Below are 22,714 nucleotides of genomic sequence, written 5' to 3'. Positions count from 1 at the left end.
CTGTTTCATAATCTAGTAATCAATTATTTTTGTGTAACAGTGTGCATGAACATTGCATGAATTACTCAAATATGTTTGTCGTGATTTTAGTAATATATCCTCAAACAAACCACAGTGCAATGCAGAAAGCACATTTACCATTTAATCTGTTACTGATGTGCAAATTGAGCAACAGATTCAGTCACTTTAGTTGCCCCAGGACTTTACTGTTCAATTGGTGAACCCCTGGCTTCTTCCAAAATTATATCTCTCAGTTTATCATTTTTAAAAAGATTTGGTTGGATTTGTATGTTTATTGTATATTCAGTTTGCAACAAAAATGTTAGAACCTAGATCATTCGCAGCAATGTGCGATGCCAATTAATCTCAATAAAAAAATCATTACTTTGATGTTCAAGACTAAAAAAATAATTTACTTTGTCTATTATTAACACTAACATTTCCCCTTTCTATTACTCATTTGATTCTCATGCACCTCAATTAATTCCTGTTTATTGGTTAAGTAGCTATATTAATTCACCATTTATGTAGGTTGCAGGCATCTTAGTCAAGACACATCAACATTGATACCAGAATCTGAAACAATGCAAAATGCTGTAAGAAATCATTAGGTCAAGCCATCTCTCCCCGCCCCACAATAAATCCAAAGAATGACCCGTTGAGGTATTCCAGCACTTTGTGTCCTTTTTGGACACCAGCACCTGTAATTCCTTGTTTCTACTACTAAGTTGATGGGTCATCAACCCTGCCTCAGAATTGGTCTTGACCTGTAATGTCGACGCACACCTTTTGCTTCCACTGATGTGTTGTGTTTTTGCAGCATTGTCTTTATCCCAGCTTTCTTGTCCTTATTAGGCTGTGTAACTCGCATTTCTAGCCAGTTATAGCACACAAAAAATAAATTCTTCAGTCCTGAAGAAAGGCTAAAAGTCAGGCTGCAAACAAACTCAATACCACTCTATATTACTATACCCTAGCTGTGCTTGGTCAAATTCTATATTTTTCTGCAAAAGCATTGTAATCCAGAAAACATTCATTTAAATGTCCCATCAATTCTAAAGTTCTGTGAAATGGCAGTGCATGTCTGAATCTTCCGCCTGCCAAGCACATCCTTCCTCAGATATGGTGCTCAAAATTGCTCACAATATTCCAAATGTAGCCTTACGCCTTATAGAGCTTCAGCATTACATCCCTGTTTTTGTATACAAGCCCTCTTGAAATGAATGCTAGCATTGAGTTTGCTTTCTTTACTACTGATTCGACTTGCAGATTAATTTTTTGGGAATCCTGCACCAGCACTCCCAAGTCCCTTTGCACCTCCGATTTCTAGATTATCTCCCCATTTAGAAAATAGTCTGCACCTTTATTCCTACTACCAAAATGCATGACTCCACACTTTGCTACATCTCTGCCCACTCTCCAGAGTCCCTGCTTTCTCTACACTACCTGCCCTTCCACCTATTTTCGTATCATCTGCAAACTTGGCCACAAAGCCTTCAATCCCCTCGTCCAAATCAATAATACACAACGTGAAGCGCTGCGGCCCCAGCACTGACCCCTGCTAAAAATAAACAGGCAACTTACCTGCTTAAATTCAAGAGTCCTACACTTAGAGAAACACAAGTAGTTAATTACACTGTATTGTTCTCTTCATACCTACAAATACTCACTTTGAGGAAAAATTAGCTGCATGTTTTCAGCTGCTAGTCGGGTCCATAATCAGCCACTTTTCTGTTATAGTTTGCATATCTTGGCTGTGGAGTGGTTCTCTGATCCTAACTTTCACTTCTAGCCGCCCACCAGTTGATTTTCTGCCATCAAAAATCTAAGGACAACAACAAATGTGAGCTTCAGTAAGAAATATCATAAAGAATCTACAATAACTTTGGCAACTTAAAATAAGGCAGAATGTGAAAGAAATTGCAACATGACATGCCCCAACTTAGCTTTAGAATTAATACCATCTGAAATGTTATGAATAGGTATAGGAAGGAACTGCAGATGCTGGTCTATGAACTGTTATGAAATTTGGCAGTAGTAAGAATGGCAAGAGGCTTAAAGACTTTTTGGAAAAATGCTAGAAACTCAATAATATAAAACTGCCAGTTCTAAATCCATAAATACAGAATTTAGTCAATTCACACAATGCAAATAATCAATTCAGCATCTACCAAGACTGGCAAAAAACAAATTATCACCACTATACACTCAACAGCATTACTCCTGCTGAGACTTTACATTCACTATCTAGTAAAATATAAATACTGGAACTACCTACATGAGCAAATCGGATAGCGAGCATTCAAGAACATAAGAAAACAACAGGTGCTCCTCAAGACTGCCACTGCAAAATGGTTGCAGTTGATCTACCCTGGTCTCAGTTTCTCATAACCCTTAATTCCTTGATCTTTCAAATATTCATCTATATCCACCTTAAATGTATCTAATGATCTGACCTCAACCGCCTCAGGGGTAGATAATCCCAGAGATTCATCATCCTTTAATCCCAATGAAGAAGGGTAGTCAAAGTGCACAGCAGGATGTAGAACAGTCATGGATATGGGAAAGGAAATGGCAGATGGAGTTTAACCTGCAAGTGTGAGGTATTGTACTTTGAGAGGTCAATTTTAAGGGACAAGTATAGAAATCCTTAACAGCACTGATGAACAGGGGGAATCTTGGAGTTCAAGTCCAAAAGTCCCTGAACGTGGCTATGAACTTGACAAGTAGATAGAGTGCTAAGAAGTCATATGGTATGCTTGCCTTCATCAGTCAGGGTATTGAATAAAACAGTCAATAAATCATGCTGCAGCTGCGTGTGCATTCCAATGCAGGAATAAGAATGTAGAGGCTTCGGAGAGGGTGCACAAGCTTACCTGGATTAAATGGTATTAGCTATAAAAAGAGCTTGGATAAACTTGGATTGTTTTCTCTGGAGTGCCAGAAGCCGAGGGAAGACCTAAAATAAGTTTATAAAATGATAAGAGGCATGGACAGGACAGTCTGTACCTTTTTCCCCCAGGGTGGAAATATCAAAGACTAGAGGGCATAACTTGCGTGGGGCAAGTTTTTTTACACACATTTTGTGCTGCCAGGGATGTGGTGGAAGAAGATACGATAGTGACATTTAAAAGGCTTTTGGATGGGCAGATGAATATGCAGGGATAATGGCTCACATGCAGGCAGAAGGGATTAGTTTAATTTGGCATCTTGTTCAGCAGACATTGTGGGTCGAGGCCCGTCCATGTGCTATACCATTCCAAGTTCTATGTTCTTTCCTCTGAGGGAAGACATTTCTACACAGTGAGTGACTCTTAGTTGTCGAAAGCCGATCAAGCTGAATGAATGCTGCTCCATTATACTCAAGAAGCTTGATCCGACCCTGTATAATGCAAATTTTTCAATTGGCCATTTCCTTTTTATTGTTTATTCCCTCTATCACCGAAGCAGCACGGCAGGAGTGCTTGCCATCTGCACTGTACTATTCATCAATGCTTTTTCAAAAAGTTTCTAAACCCAGGAACTCCACCTCCCAGAGGGACCCGAGCAGTCCACAATGGAAACTGCATCACTTGCAACTTCCCTCCCAAGGGAACACATTTCAGAGATATAGAATACACAGCCATTCCTTCAACAATGCTGGGTCAAATACCTGGAATTTCCTATATTAGCACTACAGAAGTAGCTTCACTACATAGATGCAGCTGGTCAAGAAGGTGGTTATGTTGGAATATAGCAAATTAAGTACCTTACCTCCATAATTTCTCTGACTTCACATTCAGTTTCTAGCTTGTCCAGTTTTAGACGTGTAGTTCCAACTGGTTTGTCACTCCTGAAAAATCCACTGCAAAACAAAATTAAAGCAATTAATCTTCTATGACACAATCTTCGAAAACAATGCAATACCTAGCCCGTTAAAGTACTAAAATGTGGAACTCCACTCAGAACAGAAACAGCATTAGACCAAATGAAAGAATGAACATTATAAGGCTGCTTTCAGAGAAGAAATAACCATGAAATCACAATAGGTAATATGCTACTGGGATTCTTACCCCTTATGAAATACTTCAAATTTAATTCCTTTGGTCTGAATAATTCGTTTGAACCCACGATGATTTCTGTTAATATTGAGCATAAATCTCTCATTATATTCTGGAAGAAAAAAATAATTATTGTAAAAATAGACACAGACATTGCAGTTTAGTTAAAATACAACAAAGTGTTAGAAACTAGAGTCAAGAGTGTTTTATTTTCATATGTCCTGAAACGGAACAATTAAATTCTTACTTGCAGCAGCACAACATATATGTAAACATAGTAATCTGTAAATACTATATTATTATGTAATGGGTGAAACAGATGTGCAATCACAAACAAGAATGTTTTACAACATTGTAATCAGCGTACAAAAGCAATCTGGCATTTAGCATTGAGATTAAGGGAAAACGTCTTCAACCACAGGGTAGTGATTCTTTACAATTCGCCACCCAGATACTTGCTCAATTTGTGAGAACATTCAAAACTGAAGGCAATAATTTCTAAGATTTACAGATATGGGAATAGAGTGACATAATGGAGGTAATGCAGTTCCACCACTGTCTTATTGAATGGGAGAGCCGACTTGAGAAACACTGGGATTATATGCTCTTTCTATTTGTTCTTATTACTGAATGCAATAGCATAAAAGTTGGCAAAATAGAATTCTTTGTCCTTTTAATGCGAAAATTAAGAGATTGTTTTCTTTTTGAGAAAATATCTTCCGAATTACAAGGGGTGCAGCGGTAGTATTGCTGCCTTACAGTGCCAGAGACCCGGGTTTGATTCTGACTACAGGTAGGTTCTGTATGTACGGAATTTGTACGTTCTCCCCATGACCTGCATGGGGTTTTCTCCAGGATCGCCGCATTCCAAAGACGCACAGGTTTGGAGGCTAATTTGCTTGGTAAAATTGTAAATTGTCCCTAGTGTATGTAGGATAACGCTAGTGTGCGGGGATCATTGGTCAGCGCAGCCTTGGTGGGCTGAAGGGCCTGTTTCCGCACTGTACCCCTAAACTAAAATCTGACAGCAACATCATTTTTAAAAAGATCAAGTTAAAGGGAAGTTCTCAACAGAACAAACTATATATTTATGATTCAATCTCTAAATTTGGTTTAATTTACAATTAAGTCAGGCACTAAACCTGCACAATGAAATGTTAACTGTTGAAAAAGTTATAAACTTAGATAACAACAAAGTAGAAAAGCATTACTGAAAAATGAGTTTGTATTATGGCTGCATAAAAATATTTTTTCATGCTACACATTCAGAATATTAATATATTTAAACCAAGCTAATATTAATATAAAGCATTTTTCCAAAAGATGAACAAAGTTACGTTTCCCATACCTGGACAATTGGTATTCTTTATCACCATTGTTTTGTTTCGTTGGGCTTGCTCCTGTTTAAAAAATTGTAGTATTCAACCTATAATTTATCATTTATACTATTTACTTGTGAATAATAAAACAAAACAAAAATAGATTAATATTAGTGTTCACTTAGTTAAATTATATTTATAAATACAATGAATGAATAAATGAATGAATGAATAAGTTTATTGACCAAGTTGTACACATACAAGGAATGTGCCTTGGTGCTCCGCTCGCAAGTAACAACACGAACATACAGTAAACAACTGTATAAGAATAAGCATAAAGCATTAAAACATTAAGAATACATCATTATGGTTTAAACACGTGAGTGAAATAAACCAGAGCAAAAAGAGACTACAGACTTTCGGTTTATGAGTAGAGCTACTACTCGCGGAAAAAAGATGATTAACATTGCAAATTGTGCAGCACTTTCAGGGTTTAAATACACTATGTAATTTTATAAATAGGAACATGTTTCTTATAAGATTATATGTCTATATATTTGATAAAAATGTTTACTCACTGCACTGGGATATTGAAATTCAAACTTTACAAATGCATCAAGGTCATGTGCAGCCACACCTGTGTAAAATAACATAACTTTTGACTAAATAGAAATTAGTCCCTATCTTCGTCACAACATAGAAAAATAAATTCCATGTAGATGAGACCCTCACACATATCTCCTCAGTACCCCGCAGCCCCACCCTTGTTCCCCCTCCCCCTAGGCGCAACAGGGACAGAGTCCCCCTAGTCCTTACCTTTCACCCCATCAGCCGTCGTATTCAACACATTATCCTCTGACATTTTCGCCAACTTGAATGGGATCCCACCAATTGTCACATCTTCCCATCTCCACCCCTTTCCGCCTTCAGCAGAGACAGTTTCTTCCACAACTCCCTGGTTAATTCATCACTTCCCACCCAAACCACCCCCTCCCCAAGTACCTGACCCTGCAACCGCAGTAGATTCAACACCTGTCCCTATACCTCCTCCCTCGACTCTGTCCAAGGACCCCGACAGTCCTTTCAGGTTAGGCATAGGTTCACTGGCACCTCCTCCAATCTCATCTACTGCATCCGTTGTTCAAGATGTGGACTCTTATACATTGGCGAGACCAAACGGAAACTGGGCGATCGTTTCGCTGAACACCTTCGCTCAGACTGCCTAGATCTACTTGATCTCCCGCTTGCCAAACACGTCAATTCCCCTTCCCATACTGACCTTTCTGTCCTAGGCCTGCTCCATTGTCAGAGTGAGGCTAAATGCAAATTGGAGTAACAGCATCTCATATTTTGCTTGAGCAGCTTACAGCCCAGTGGTGTGAATATTGATTTCTCTACCTACCACTGCATTCCCTTTCTCTCCATCCCTCCCCCACCCAGGTTGTACCAGCTTCTCCTTCTCACCTAGCAAACAGACCAATAGCCTGTTTCCTTTATCATCGTTACTTTTTTTGCATATATTTCATTCATTTGTTCTAATCTCTCAACATCACCATCTATATCTGTCGTTTCCCTTTCCCCTGACTCTACTCTGAAGAAAGGTCTCGACCCAAAATGTCACCCATTCCTTCCCTCCAGAGATGCTACCTGTCCTGCTGAGTCACTCCAACATTTTTGTCTTCAAAGTAAATTCAAGTTAGCTTTATTCAGACAATGGTTGATTTTTTAAAACAATACATTTACAAATTCAAATTAATTTATTAAACTAAATTTATTCAAAACTCTTAAAGCAAGAGTACTACAGGCATTTATAAAGTACACAATGTTATGGACTTATTTGATATATTCATTTATGGATAATTGAGCAATCAGTTGTTAATAAAAATCAATGCATCTAAATAAGTGAAAATATAATTCATAACCATCAAATGAAAAGCAAGGTGATGTTATTCAACTCAACTCTCCTAAAAACAAGGTGATCTTTGGTTAAAATTGATAGTAGTAAAAAAACAGATTGGAAGCAAATTAATTTATCAAGCCAGTTTATTCAATATGGATTCAGGGAAAGATAGGCATGGATTTAATCATTTACGGCACATTCAATAACTTTGAAGAAAGGAAAGATGGAAATGTGCTGGTGATAGGAAGAATGGAATAATCAAAGGTCGTTGCTGAAGAGGTGTGATGATGGCGGATTTAAATGAAAGTGAATAAGACCACCTGGCTATAGAGAATAATTTACAATTTCAGGCACCATAAGTTTGTCAGCAAAGCTAGGTGGCAAGCTGTTAAGTGTAAATGGAGCAGAATTTGGGTCTCATTGACAATATATGCTCAGAGAGAGCAAATAGGACATTTTGGGAGAAAAACTAGACACACTGCAAGTTGAGGATTGAGCCAAGGAGGAAGTTGAGGGGAAGTTTGGCCTGGTAATGGGAGAAGGGAACTAATCATTGTAAAGATAAATAGTTTAGTTTAGAGATTGAATTTGGAAACAGGCCCTTCAGACAACTTAATCCATGCTGACTATCATTCACCCTTTCACGTTAGTTTGATGTTATCCCCCTTTCACATCCATTCCCAACACATTATGGGTAAGTTATAGAGGCCAATTGATCTACAAAAACACACGTCTTTGGTATATAGAGGAACACCTGAAAGTAACCCACACGATCAGAAGAGAATGTGCAAACTCGATGCAGACATCGCACAAGGTCAGGATCGAACCAGGATCTCTGCTGCTTGGAGCCCATCTTATTTATCTGGCTGAACCAAACACTTGTTAAAAAGGATAAAATATTTTGCCTTGTTTTTCCACAAACAGTTGTTGCGACTGAATGCTGAGTTTATCATCATACACATTATCAGCCTCAAGAATTCTATGGATCCCTACCTTGTCTTACCTGAAGGAGCAGGGAGATTTATTCCTTTTATGATAATGACAAGCATTTCAGTACTACTGATATCTGAAAATATCCTGCAAAATAGATATTTTTAATTATAAAAATTTAGATATCTAATTAACTGTTTTTGCCAACATTAGTAACACGTGCATAAATGACACGAGGACAACTTAATCAAATAGACAGAGGAACAGGCAATAGTACGAAATGAATAATATGAACACTAACTTTTTATCTTTTTTAATTACAATTATTTTGAATCTTTAACCCAGGAATTAACAATACTCTTTTATTCTGAGATACTCATTATAATCTCTCTCTTTGAACGTACTTTATGGTTCATTGGAAAAATCTTGTTTAATCATGATCTATAGAGGTTCAGATGCACTTAATGTACTGCATGATAACAAGCTATTTGGTAGTCCTTAAAAAACAGGATACTATATGAAGATTGTCACGTGACGTGGGGTAGAATACCTGCAAAATGCAAATTACCACAAAATACCTCACAAGGAGAGTAAATTTGAAGAAAACTGGAGTAAAAAGAGGAAAGTGTCATTTGTATAATTTTAAAAACTGATTTAGAACCAAAATACTGGTTACATTGTAGATTTAAATGGTACTTTTCTCTGTCAGAAAATTAAATGATTATAGAAGAATGATTTATGTTCTTTGAAGCACAAGAAACTGCAGATGCTGGTTTACAAAATAAGAAACAAAAAAAGTCCTGGTGTAACTCAACGGGTCAGGCAGCATCGCTGGAGAACATGGATAAATTGCATTCTGAGTCGGGACCCTTCTCCTGACCTGAAATGTCACCTATCCATGTTCTCCAGAGATATTGCCTAATTCATTGAGTTACTCCAGCATTTGTGTATTCAATTTACCCTCACTTTTTAAACTTAACATGGACCATTTTGTTTGTGAAAAGTCATGGGATGATTAGTCATGGACTATCAGTTTCATTCTGGATATCTCAATGTCTATTTCTATTACCTCTGTCCTAACCATTATATTCTTATCCCAATATTGTACTCATCTATATTAGAATTAAGTGGAAGAAAGCATTTTTTTCCTCAAAAAACTTGTTCTCAAGTGTAGTGCTGCCAAAGCTATGTGATGCTTAGCATTATTTATCCTCTTAAACATTTCTTAGTTTATTATTAATTCAAACTGCTAAAACAATAAATGAAACCACATTGGCATTGTGGCCCAGAAAGCACATCAGCACTTCTACTTCCTCAATAAGAACACATACGCAAGGCTATACATCAACTACAGTTTCGCGTTCAACATGATCATCTCCTCCAAACTTATCAAACTCAGAACTTGTTCCTACTCAATTCTATGCAATTGGATCCTCAACAGACCCTAATCATTACAAATTGGCAACACTTCCTCCTTGATAACCAACAACATAGGAGCATCGCAACAATGTGCGCTCAGTGCCCTGCTCTACTTTCTCTATATCTATGACTGTATAGTCCTATGCCATCTTTGAATTCATCAATGACACCACCGTTGATGAATAACAGGTAACAATGTGTCAAAATGCAGGAGGGAGATTGATAATCTGATTGAATGGTGCCAGGACAACAATTTTGCTCTCAACATTAACAGTGCCAAGGAGCTGATTATTGGCTTCAGGAAGAAAAAGCCAAGGATCTACGAATCTGTCTTCATCGACGGTATAGTGATGGAGGAAGTCAACAGCTCAAAGTTGCAGGGCATGTGTATCTCTGGAAATATGTCCTGAGCCAAACAATTGTTGGAGGGAATTTTGTGTTTAACCTGTACCCTAAATCTAGCTTTCATGTGGGGCCCAGTTGCCCTCTTAATTATGACTCAGTTAGGGACAGACACAAAGAACTTCTTGTAGAGCAGTGGTGAGTTTCTCAAACAAGCCAGTTTATTCAAGGCTTTAACAGTGTGCACTGTAAAAAACAGATTCCAAACTGTTTCAAAGATTTGTTGCACCCACAGCATTTTTATATTCCCATGACACAATGATTACCTGTGGATTTTACACCTTTGAAATAATTTACCATTGATCAACATTTAACCTCCTGTTTCCCGTCACTTCCCCTTCCCCCAGGCACAACAGGGAAAGAGTCCCCCTAGCCTCACCTTTCACCCCCTCAGCCTTTGCATATCGCACATAATCTTGGCATTTTTGCCACCTTCAATGGGGTCCCACCATTAGTCTCATCTTCCCATCTCCACCCCTTTTTGCTTTCCGCAGAGACCGTTCCCTCCGCAGCTCCCTAGTTAACTCAACCCAAACCACCCCCTCACCAGGTACTTACCCCGGCAACTACAGGAGATACACCTGTCCCGATACCTCTTCCCTCAACTCCATCCACGGACCCCAACAGTCCTTTCCAGTGAGACAGGTTCACTTGCACCTCCTCCAACCTAATTTACTGTAGCCGGTGTTCTTGGTGTGGATTCATATATATCGGCGAGATCAAGCACAGACTGGGCGACCGATTTGCTTAACACCGACACTCCAGCCGCCTTAGCCCAAGCGATCTCCCAGTTGCCAAATATTTTAACTCCCCTTCCCACTCCCATACTGACTTTTCTGTCCTGGGCTTTCTTCACTGCTAATAGTGAGGCCACACGCAAATTGGAGGAACAGCACCTCCATATTTCGCTTGGGCAGCTTGCAACCCAGCAGCATGAATATTGATTTCTCTAACTTCAAGTAGTCCTTGCATTCCCTCTCGCCCCCACCCTAGTCCTCTTGCTAATTTCACCATTTGTATTCCTTCGTTATTATCTCGTCCCCAGCCAACAATGGACCATTGTGACCATTTCAGAATTTCCTACAGCAAACATCATCAGACATGGTCTTTTCAGCTTCAATAATCACACTTGAAGATTCAAAGATCAAATTTACTTTTTAACCTAAAATGTTGGGATTCAAAAATTTACAAAAGCAGAGATCCATACCGTACAATTTTAAAGGTCCTCTCCTCAAAACGGTATTTTGGTGGATCCAAGCCTTGAGCCTGGCCAAGTTTAAATATTTCAAGATTTTTCTTACAATCACCAGCCATCTTCTCAAATCTGCAAAAATAGTAATGTACATTTTCACATGTATTATATGCAACTAGTAGTGACATTTTTTGAATTTCCAGTTGTCAGCGGAAGATACTTCATGCAAGGATACTGTTACACCAACCTGGGTATGCATAGCTGGTCGGATACTTTTAGATACAACTTATTTTATGTTTTTATTGAAGGAATTACTTTATTATGGGCAGTTCTTGATTGGTTACAGATCTGCATTTTTAATTACATGCTCCAAATTGAGTAATTTGCTAAAGGCTAGATCTATGGTGTTTAGGACTGGCAATCTTGAGTTTCACAAGACGTCTATGTACAACCTCCTGAAGGTGATGGCAAATGCAAATAGATTTTTCCAGACTAAGCTGGAGTCATAGACCAACGCTTGACTGCTGTGACAGGGCGTGCATGCTATCACTTCCTACAAGAAGAAACCGGATAGCGTAAGTGGCAACAACTCATCACTTCCAGATAAGCTCATGCTTTGAGTCACACTTTGAAAGGTAAAACAACAACAATGATGCACCTGCAACAGTCCTTGATGACCCTGTGATCTCAGTCTCTGAGGCTGATGTAAGAGCATCAAGAGGCTGAATCTACACACATCATCCAGCTCAGTGTTTGGCGTTCAACAAAATCATCCATTCCAAACTCATCACCAAGCTCCAAGATCTGGATCTCTGTACCTTACTTTGCAACGGTAACCTTGACTTCCACATCGGTAGACCACAATCAGTGCGGATCAGTAACAATATTTCCTTCTCACTGACCATCAACACAGGTGCATCTCAGGGCTGCGCACTTACCACCCTGCTCTACTCTCTTTACACCCATGACTTTGCAGCCTAACACTGCTCCAATGCCACCTACAAATTTGCCACAACACTTCTACTGTTATCCAAATCACTGGAAGTGATGAGACAGCTGACAGGAGAGAGAATATTTAGTTGAGTTGTGGGCAACAACAAACCTTCGCTCAACGTCAAAAAAATGTATAATTTATGTACGATTTATATTCTGTGTGTTGCCCGAGTCCATGTTGCTATGATGCTGTGGCAAGAAAAATGTTCATTGTTCCTGCATCTCATTTGTGTATATGACAATAAACTAAACTTAACTAGATAAGACAATGTTTGCACTTACTTTGTAGTCTCCGCCAGATTACCAAGGTGCATAAATTGTTTGGAATATGACATACATTTCTAGATTTAAAAGAAGATTTAATTATCAATTATGGAAGGAAAAAGTTATCAGGGAATACAAACAAGGCCAAAATATGTATGTAATTATGAAATTTTAGTATAATTCAGAATACTTCCATTAATATATGTTTTTAAAATTGTTGACATTCTGCATACAATATCATATTTTTCTCATCTTCAGAGTTTAGAAAAATGCGAGGTTATCTCATTGAATTGTACAAAACTGTTGTGGGTTTTGACAGGGATGATATTTCCCTTGGCTCAGGTTTCACAAACCAAGGGTCACACTACCAAAATAAGGGCTAGTCATTCAAGGCAGGAAATCTCTTCATCCCAAGGGCAGTGATTATTCAGAAATCTCTACCCAATAGAAGCATAGAGTCTCAGTGGCTACATATATTCCACACAGATTAATAGATTTCTGGATATTAAGGAAATCAAGGGATTGGGGTAAGTACAGGAAAATGATGCTGAAATAAAATAGCTTTTTTTTTTTCGGTAGTGGGGGGAAGCCTTCTCCTGCTTCTATTTATATTTATATTTTATTCCTCTTGTCTTTACTCCCATTGGTAACATGTCTTTTTTGATGTTTCTTTACAAAACAGTGTAGCATTGATCTTAATTCCAATTTATCTGGTGGACAACACCCAGCTTTTTAAATTCATGCATTTTCTTCTCTCAAATTAAATAAATGAAGTTCTTTCAGGATCTGATAGGATGAATAGCAAACATCCTCTGGGCAACAGGGGAGAACTGGTATTGTAGATGATTCAGGAGGCAGTACTTTGTATAACAATCCATTGATTGACAAACAAGAATGGGTCAGCCTGTTATGTCATTTGCAATATTCTAAATAACTTTTACTCTTTATGTTTGCACTACAATGACCAATATCAAATACCTCGTGCTGTTCTTTCAGAAGGTTTGTAAGGTGTGTGTATACTTCTTCTATCTTTGATGAAATCTGCACATCTTTATGATGGACTATTATAAAGTCATTGTCATCTTCTTCATCCTCAGGGGGTGAAGGAACCTGCAAAGAGAGAAAATAAAAGTGCCATGCCCTGAATGCTTATTGTAGCAAAAGGCACCAAAAAAGAAAATATACTTGATGACTGTCTTCATTATAGCTTATGATTTTTGTGGTTCACTTTTTTCTTTGTAGCATCATTCCAGAATAGTTTGGTTTAGTTTAGAAATACCGCACGGAAACAGGCCCTTCGGCACACCGAGTTCGCGCCAACCAGCGATCCCCGCACACTTACACTATCCTACATGCACTAGGGACAAACTACAATTATACCAAGCCAATTAGCCTACAAACCTGTACGTCTTTGGAACATGGGAGGAAACTGGAGGTCCTGGAGAAAACCAACGCAGGTCACGGGGAGAACATACAAACTTCGTACAGACAAGCACCCGTAGTCAGGATCGAACCCGGGTCTCTAGCACTGTAAGGTAGCAACTCAACTGCTGTGTTACCATGCCGCCTGATTCAAATACATTCATATACAGCTGATGTAGAGGTCTTTATAGCACTTCACAGGATGAAAATAGTTTACTAATCTCCAGAGAATAAAAACAGTTAAGCTGAAAAAAAGAGATAGCAAAGTAATATGTCTGAAAAAGGGTTCTGACTCAAAGCGTCACCTATCCACGTTCTCCTGAAATGCTACCTGACCCACTAATTTTTCAGCACTTTTTTTGTAAACCAACAGCTACAGTTCCTCGTTTCTAATATGTTTTGCCCATGTTTTCAAAGGATAGTGAAATATGGTGATGAAAGACATATAGAAATCTGAAGGCAACTGTAGATAAGAGCTGTGATGTATAATTCAAAATTATTAGATAAATGGTGCAACTTCATGAAAGTATTTGAATATAAAATTCAGGATCTCAAATTCCTGCTAATTCCTGCTTGCTGCACTACCCTGCACTAACAAATTGAAGGTGGTATGTATTACTATCATCAGATCCTTTTAATTATTGCATTCCTACCACGAACCTATGTTACTGTAATTGTTCTTACTATCAGTTCCATCCACAGATACTGCTTAACCCACTATCTCTAGCAGTTTGTTTTTGCACCAGCTTTCAACATCTTTCAACTTTCAACATCTGCAGTCACCAGCTTTCAACATCTGCAGTCTCTTGTGTCTCCATTTTCCAACCTATCCCAATCATTGAAACCCCTTTTCTGTTAGGTGTCATCCATATACTTAAACAGTTTTAAGAAGGGAATATCACACAATGGGATCCAGGGGGTAAATCCAGCCTGGGTTATATTCCAGATTTTCCCCCTTATTATTATGAACTCTGTTAGAAAGGACATTGTTCTAATGGCAAGAAGTTAATCAGTTTTCAGGGCACGTTGGAAGCCAGCCTCTATATAAACTTGCAGGCAACAGCTGGGGATCCAATGCACACACCCAAGCTTAGCCCTGGTCTACTTAACAGCAGAGTTTTGCATAACAGCTTGGGCTAATAGCTGCCACACCAAACGAGTTGACACTGTCCTTAACTCTGCAAAGCGGGTCATCATAGGGACGCTTAAGTCAACACCTTTGCAGTGGCTCCCTGTCCTCTCTCACATCGCCCTTCCCAGCATACGCAGAAGGGAGAAGATGTTGAAAGATTGGTGCACCATGGAGGCTAACCCTGACCTTCCCATCCATGTTGACTTGAACAATCTGCCCAACATGCGCCTGAAGTCCCGCAAACCCTTCTGGTCTTCAGCCAAATCCCTGGAAGACTTTGACCCCAAGACTGAATGGCGCAGAGCCTGGAAAGATGCCAACGCCAACAATGGGGAGGTCATCACAGACCCCAAAGTGAAACCACCAGGATTTGACCTCCATCGCAAGCAATGGCTAACTCTGAACAGGATTCGCACCCTCCATGCAAGAACAGCCCATCACCTGCATGTGGGGGATGACAGACAGCCCTGCTTGCGACTGCAGATATCCAGACCAGACCATCCTACACATCGTGAATGACTGCTCACTGAGGCTTTTCCCTTGTGGCATCAAGGCCATCCACCCAGCAACTGATGCTGCCCTGGCCTGAATGTCTATCCTTGACCTACAACGTTAGGCTGTGCACGCCATACGCAAGAAGAAGAAGTTAATCTACAATACTGTTCATCAGCTTTGCCTAACCTTGGAAATATCAATTGCTTTTCCACTTTGGACAGCCAAAATCATTGGATCAAAGCCTTTGGCAGTTCGAAATAATTTTTTTGCTTGTTCCAAGTTCTTCTTTTGTTTTGCCTGCAAAGCAGCTTTCATGTACTGCTTCTTTCGTTTCTGAAGAAATTCCAGTTGTTGTGCTGCAGAAAAAACATGAAATATTATATAACTGAGAATGTGTGGTCTCTAAGTTTAAGAAACACTATAATTACAAAGGATAGTTAAAACTCTGGAATCTGCAATTTCCATTCAAACACTATTTTAATGGATTTCCATTAAACGACATCTGGCAACAAATCCCTGCTCCTGAGCTGAATTCTTTATCTAACACATGAAACATGACAATGCAAGATGCCAGAAGTATTCTGTCAGGCAGGCAGCAGCAATTTAGTCACGTCATTTAGTGACCTAGCTTTTTGTGCACATACAAGAAGCCCAACTTTACAGTGGAGCATCTCTATTCATTAAACTCTACACTTTAAAGTTATGTAGCTGGGGTGAGTAAAGAGAAAATATACCGATTGTACTTTGCTGAATCAGGTGATCTTTTGCCACTGGCCTTTTTATAGGCTTGGGGGACTGGCTTTCCTCGGATGCAGCTGTCAAGGTCAGAGCCAGCCCAGCTGGCTGCACTACTTGGTCTGGGAGTTTCGCTGGTCTCTTTGCAACTGGGGGGTGAACAGCAGATTGAGGAGTTCCACTCTAAGGTAAAGCACATAAAAATGTAAAATGTTCAGATACATTAAAAAGGAAATATTTGTGTGAATTTAATTCAATTCTGCAAAATGAGCAAGATGATACGTCTACTGAAATGAAGAAATACAGAATTTTAAAATGCCATATAGTCCATTCTTCAGCATCCAAATATCTTCGTACTATATTAATTTAATTAAACAAAGTTAATAACGGATGCACAAGAATAATTCATAACAAGACAAATCTAATCTATTTCTTTGAAACAGATATGAAAATGGGGCATCAAGCCCATCAAGTTCTGACATAGTGCACTCTACACACAGTAACATCATGAAGTTCCGTAGGAGAAATGACAAAAATCCTAAAACAAATGCATAAGAAATAATCTCTTGGAAATGTCACTACTGTCTCAAGTTAATTATGTAAACGCCAGAGGATCTAAATGACTGGCAGATTCTGTGAAGTCCGAGTTTCATTCTTCCTTATATAAAATAAAACTTAAATTTGCAGCAACATGTTTACATTTCCTCGAAATGTATTCACTTTCACATATTAAAATACCCTTGTTTTAACAGACAGGGCCTCGAGGTTTTAATCAAGTAGACTTCCTCTGGAATTAAAAACAGAAAATGCTGGAAACTCAGCATGTCAGACAGATTCTGTGAAAAAAAAACAAAAGAACATTTCAAATCGAAGACCAGTCATCCATCCTATGACCCTTTTCTGAAATCCCAAGAATATGCATGCAAACTAATTCCTAGGGAAATACAAGGAAATGCAGACGTTGGCTTATAAAAAAATGGAGTTACTACAGCACTTTGTGTTTTTTATTCCCAAGGAACTAGTGTTGCAAGATGCAACAAAAAAACCCTCAAGACACCAGTTTAAAAGTCTGCACAAAATCTACACTCCATGCACATACAGGCAATCTATTCTAGGAATGAATAAAATATCACAAAATAAAGGTGTCTATCTGTTACCTAATCTCATTACACACATTTGCAAGATAGACTTCCTTGGCATATCTAACTCAAAAAACCCATCCGCCAGGTACATAATTTGTTTATCATTTATTATAAACATCTAAATTATACTTCTTTGAGACCAATCTGATTAAAAGAATCAAAGATAGACATAAAACGCTGGAGTAACTCAGCGACTCAGGCAGCATCTATGGAGAAAATGGATAGGTGATGTTTCGGGTCGAGACCCTTCTTCTGACTGAAGGTCCTGACCCGAAACATCACCTATCCATTTTCGCCAGAGATGCTACCTGATCCACTGTTACTCCAACGTTTTGTGTCTATCTTTGGTATAAACCAGCATCTGCAGTTCCTTTTTATTATATTATTATTTGATTAAAATAACCATTGCCTAACAATGGCAATGCCACTGTGGTTATGGGGGATTTCAATAAGCAAGTAGACTGGGAAAATCAGGTTGGTTCTGGACCCCAAGAAAGGGAGCTTGTAGAGTGCCTCCGAGATGGATTGTACTAGAGCCTACCAGAGAGAAGGCAATTCTGGATTTAGTGTTGTCCAATGAACCAGATTTAATAAGGAAACTCAAGGTAAAGGGACCGCTTGGAGGTAGTGACCATAATATGATTAGTTTTAATCTGCAATTTGAGAGGGAGAAGGTTAAATCAGGAATGTCAGTGTTGCAGTTGAACAAAGTATACTATGAAAGCACGAGAGAGAGAAGCTGGCCAATGTTGAATGGAAAAGGATCCTAGCAGGAATGAACAGCAATAGCAGGAATTTCTGGGCATAATCCAGAAAATGCAGGATTATTTTATTCCAAAGAGGAAGAAAGATTCCAAGGGGAGTAAGAGGCAACCGTGTCTGACAATGGGAGGTTAGAGATGGAATAAAACTATAAGAAAAGATGTATAAGACAGCAAAGAGTAGCGGGAAGCCAGAGGATGGGGAAACTTTCAACGGACAACAGAAGATAGCAAAAAAGGACAATACAGGCTGAAAAGATGAGGTGTGAAGCGAAGCTGGCCAAGAATATAAAGAAGGACAGTAAAAGCTTCTTTAGGTATGTTTACAGAAAAAAAGATTAGTAAAGACAAATGTGGGTCCCTTGAAGGCAGAAACAGGTGAAATTATTATGGGTAACAAGGAAATGGCGGAAGAGTTGAACAGGTACTTCGGATCTGTCTTCACTAAGGAAGACACAAACAATCTCCCAGGGGAAGTGCAACGAGACCTTGGTGTCCTTGTACACCAGTCACTGAAAGTAAGCATGCAGGTACAGCAGGCAGTGAAGAAAGCTAATGATGTGTTGGCCATCATAGCGAGAAGATTTGAGTATAGGAGCAAAGAAGTCCTGCAGTTGTATAGGGCTCTGGTGAGACCACATCTGGAGTATTGTGGGCAGTTTTGGTCTCCTAATTTGAGGAAGGACGTGCTTGCTATTGAGGCAGTGCAGCGTAGGTTCACGAGGTTAATCCCTGGGATGGAGGGACTGTCATATAAGGAAAGATTGGAAAGACTGGGCTTGTATTCACTGGAGTTTAGAAAGATGAGAGGGGATCTTATGGAGAAGTATAAAATTATAAAAGGACTAGACAAGCTAGATGCAGGAAAAATGTTCCCAATGTTGGGGGAGTCCAGAACTAGGGGACACAGTCTAAGAATTAAGGGGAGGCCATTTAAAACTGAGGTGAGAAGAAACTTTTTCACCCAGAGAGTTATGAATTTGTGGAATTCTCTGCCACAGAAGGCAGTGGAGGCCAATTCACTGGATGAATTTAAGAGAGAGTTAGATAGAGCTCTAGGGATTAGTGGAGTCAAGGGATATGGGGAGAAGGCAGGCACAGGTTACTGATTGTAGATGATCAGCCATGATCACAATGAATGGCGGTGCTGGCTCAAAGAGCCAAATGGCCTCGTGCATCTATTTTCTATGTTTCTAATAAATTAACAATAAAAGTCTCTTAATTAAGGCACAAACAGCCTGCCTCAATGCCTTTGCTAGAATCTCCTGATACTGCTGAACTCAAGGGCCAACTATTAAACAGGCAAGATAAAGATAAGAGACCATTGTGTTCTAAAAAGGCAATATATATACAGTGCCCTCCATAATGTTTGGGACAAAAACCCATCATTTATTTATTTGCCTCTGTACTCCATAATTTGAGATTTGTAATAGAAAAAGATCACATGTGGTTAAAGTGTACATGCTCTGTTTTTAATAAAGGCCATTTTTATACATTTTGGTTTCACCATGTAGAAATTACAGCAGTGTAAATTACATAGTCCCCCCCATTTCAGGGCACCATAATGTTTGGGACACAGCACTGCATGTAATGGAAAGTAGTCATGTTTAGTATTTTGTTGCATATCCTTTGCATGCAACGACTGCTTGAAGTCTGCAATTCATGGACATCACCAGTTGCTGGGAGTCTTCTCTGGTGATGCTCTGCCTGGCCTGTATTGCAGCCATCTTTAGCTTATGCTTGCCTTGAGGTCTAGTTTTCTTCAGAATATTCTTCAGTTTTCTCTTCAGAATATAAAAGGCATGCTCAATTGGGTTCAGATCGGGTGATTGACTTGGCCACTCAAGAATTGACCATTCTTTAGCATTGAGAAACTCCTTTGTTGCTTTAGCAGTATGTTTGGGATCATTGTCTTGCTGTAGAACGAACCGCTGGCCAATAAGTTTTGAGGCATTAGTTTGAACTTGAGCAGATAGCATGTGTCTATACACTTCAGAATTCATTATGCTACTACCATCAGCAGTTGTACCATCAATGAAGATAAGTGAGCCAGTACCTTCAGCAGTCATACATGCCCAGGCCATAACACCCCCACCACTGTGTTTCACAGATGAGATGGTATGCTTTGGATCTTGGGCAGTTCCTTCTCTCCTCCATACTTTGCTCTTGCCATCACTCTGATACAAGTTAATCTTCGTCTCATCTGTCCACAAGACCTTTTTCCAGAAGTGGTTGCTCTTTTAAGTACTTCTTGGCAAACTGTAACCTCGCCATCCTATTTTTGCAGCTAACCAGTGGTTTGCATCTTACAGTGTTGCCTCTGTATTTTTGTTCATGAAGTCTTCTGCGGACAGTGGTCATTGACAAATCCACACCTGAATCCTGAAGAGTGTTTCTGATCTGTCGGACAGGTGTTTGGGGATTTTTCTTCATAATAGAGAAAACTCTGTCGCCAACTGTGGAGGTCTTCCTTGGCCTGCCAGTCTTTTTGCGATTAGCAAGCTCACCAGTGCTCTCTTCTTAATGACGTTCCAAACAGTTGATTTTGGTAAGCCTAAGGTTTGGCTGATGTCTCTAACAGTTTTATTCTTGTTTCTCAGTCTCATAATGGCTTTTTTGCCTTTCATTGGCACAACTTTGGTCCTCATGTTGAGAAACAGCAATAAAAGTTTCCAAAGGTGACGGAAAGACTGGAGGAAAGACGTGCTGAGAGCTCTCTCATACCTGCATTAAGGAGGCAATTAAACACACCTGATCAATTACAAACACCTGTGAAGCCATGTGTCCCAAACATTATGGTGCCCTGAAATGGGGGGACTATGTATAAACACAGCTGTAATTTCTACCTGGTGAAACCAAAATGAATAAAAATACCCTTTAATGAAATCTGACAATGTGCACTTTAACCACATGTGATTTTTCCTATTACAAATCTCAAATTGTGGAGTACAGATGCAAATAAATAAATGATGGGTCTTTGTCCCAAACATTATGGAGGCCACTGTATATTGAAGGCAGTCACAGGAAATCACCTACACCAATAGATAATGAAAACTTAAACATCTATATACTAAAACTCTTGTTTGTTTGTTTGTTTGTTTGTTTGTTCCTGAACTACAGCCAAAACGGTACATGATACCGCGCCAATTTTAGGCCCACCTTACTCACCGTCGTCCCTTTGGTGCTATTGAAAGAAGTTTCATTGAAATTGGTGTTATATTTTTTAAGTTATTCACGTTTTAATGTTTAAATCTATCTCCTAGGGAAGGAGGGGGGAGGGAGGGGTGCATAAGGTGGGCTGAGGAGGATGGAGTGGAAGGAGGGAGGGGGGACGGAGGGGGGAGGAGGAAGGGAGGAGGGAGGGGAGAGGGGGGAAGGGGGGAGAGTGCTGCACCAATGCAGGAGAGGTTTGGGCCCAACGGGTCCACTTGGTCTAGTGGGCTTTAAAGTAGATTGATTTAAAGATTCAGGCTGAAAAATAATCTTGTTAAAATGGGAATAAACAGGATGGATAATATTGTTCCATTTTCAGTACCTTGGAAACTTCGTTCTCAATCTGGTTGCAAAGAAATTTCCATAATCAAAATTTACACATTAACCTAGAAAATATTTGTAGTGGTTGGACCCTGCAATATACCCGTGCCAAGATTCCATAGTTACCCAAGACTGTGGGTCCGTGGGTTCTATTGTCAGACCGGACGGCGCTTCCCAAAATAAACTGACTGGTCGACTGAGATGAGCTGCAGTCAGTGCAGTGAACCAATAATTCACGACGAGTAATTTCTCATGGAGGATTGAGTACTCCCTAGTATAACAGGTATAACAGGTATAACAGAGCTTTATTTGTCGTTCGGTACCGAAGTACCGAACGAAACTACATAGCAGTCATAGAAAAAAAAAAAGAACACAAGACACATAACCCCAACACAAACGTCCATCACAGTGACTCCAAACACCCCCTCACTGTGATGGAGGCAACAAAACTTCCACTCTCTTCCCCACGCCCACGGACAGACAGCTCGTCCCCGACCGACCCGCAGTCCCCGCACCGGGCGCTGAAACGTCTCGCGGCCGAACCGGGCGATGAAAGGCCCGCGACCAAGCCTTGCGCAGCTAAGTCCCGTGGTCGAGCCGCACCAGCGGTGTTAAGTCCCGCAGCCGAGCCGCACCGGGCGGTGTTAAGTCCCGCAGCCGAGCCGCACCAGCGGTGAAAAGTCCCGCAGCCGAGCCGCACCGGGCGGTGTTAAGTCCCGCAGCCGAGTTGCACCGGGCGGTGTTAAGCCCCGCAGCCGAGCTGCACCGGGCGGTGTTAAGCCCCGCAACCGAGCTGCACCGGGCGATGTAAAGTCCCGCAGCCGAGTTGCACCGGGCGGTGTTAAGCCCTGCAGCCGAGCTGCACCGGGCGATGTAAGTCCAGCGGCCAAGCCGCACTGGGATGTAAAGTCCAGCGGCCGAGCCGCACCGGGAGATGTTAGGCCCCGCAGCCGAGCCGCACCCCGCTCCGTGAGGAAGAGAAAAGTTCCCCACACCCACCCACCCACACCCACCCCCCACACACCACCACCCCC

General features: G+C 40.1%; 2 protein-coding genes across 3 annotated transcripts in view; one reads left to right on the top strand and one right to left on the bottom strand.

Moving 5' to 3' along the window:
- cc2d1b (coiled-coil and C2 domain containing 1B) overlaps nucleotides 1–22,714 on the bottom strand; it is a 62,967-nt gene that overhangs the window by 1,652 nt on the left and 38,601 nt on the right. Inside the window, exons 13-23 of the mRNA XM_078408535.1 lie at nucleotides 16,243–16,426; nucleotides 15,695–15,864; nucleotides 13,438–13,569; nucleotides 12,478–12,536; nucleotides 11,218–11,334; nucleotides 8,263–8,336; nucleotides 5,938–5,996; nucleotides 5,389–5,440; nucleotides 4,053–4,152; nucleotides 3,754–3,844; nucleotides 1,671–1,825 (exon numbers count right to left, since the gene is read on the bottom strand). Of these exons, the coding sequence (XP_078264661.1) occupies nucleotides 1,697–1,825; nucleotides 3,754–3,844; nucleotides 4,053–4,152; nucleotides 5,389–5,440; nucleotides 5,938–5,996; nucleotides 8,263–8,336; nucleotides 11,218–11,334; nucleotides 12,478–12,536; nucleotides 13,438–13,569; nucleotides 15,695–15,864; nucleotides 16,243–16,426 (1,167 nt within the window). The 3' untranslated portion in view covers nucleotides 1,671–1,696. The remainder of the gene's footprint in view (nucleotides 1–1,670; nucleotides 1,826–3,753; nucleotides 3,845–4,052; nucleotides 4,153–5,388; nucleotides 5,441–5,937; nucleotides 5,997–8,262; nucleotides 8,337–11,217; nucleotides 11,335–12,477; nucleotides 12,537–13,437; nucleotides 13,570–15,694; nucleotides 15,865–16,242; nucleotides 16,427–22,714) is intronic.
- The window catches only part of LOC144598398 (zinc finger FYVE domain-containing protein 9-like), a 125,700-nt gene that overhangs the window by 96,427 nt on the left and 6,559 nt on the right, over nucleotides 1–22,714 (top strand). The window contains exon 19 of one of the 2 annotated variants that reach the window (XM_078408532.1): nucleotides 16,294–16,399. The exons of the other annotated variant lie outside the window; for it this stretch is intronic. The gene's annotated coding sequence lies outside the window, so the exon portion shown is untranslated. Of the gene's footprint in view, nucleotides 1–16,293; nucleotides 16,400–22,714 lie in introns of those variants that run through there. 2 annotated transcript variants of the gene reach the window in all.

Source organism: Rhinoraja longicauda, chromosome 11 (assembly GCF_053455715.1).
Source record: "Rhinoraja longicauda isolate Sanriku21f chromosome 11, sRhiLon1.1, whole genome shotgun sequence".
Classification (NCBI taxonomy): Eukaryota; Metazoa; Chordata; class Chondrichthyes; order Rajiformes; family Arhynchobatidae; genus Rhinoraja; species Rhinoraja longicauda.
The sequence above is the reverse complement of the archived record's forward strand: the minus strand, read 5'-3'. Positions and strand labels throughout refer to the sequence as shown.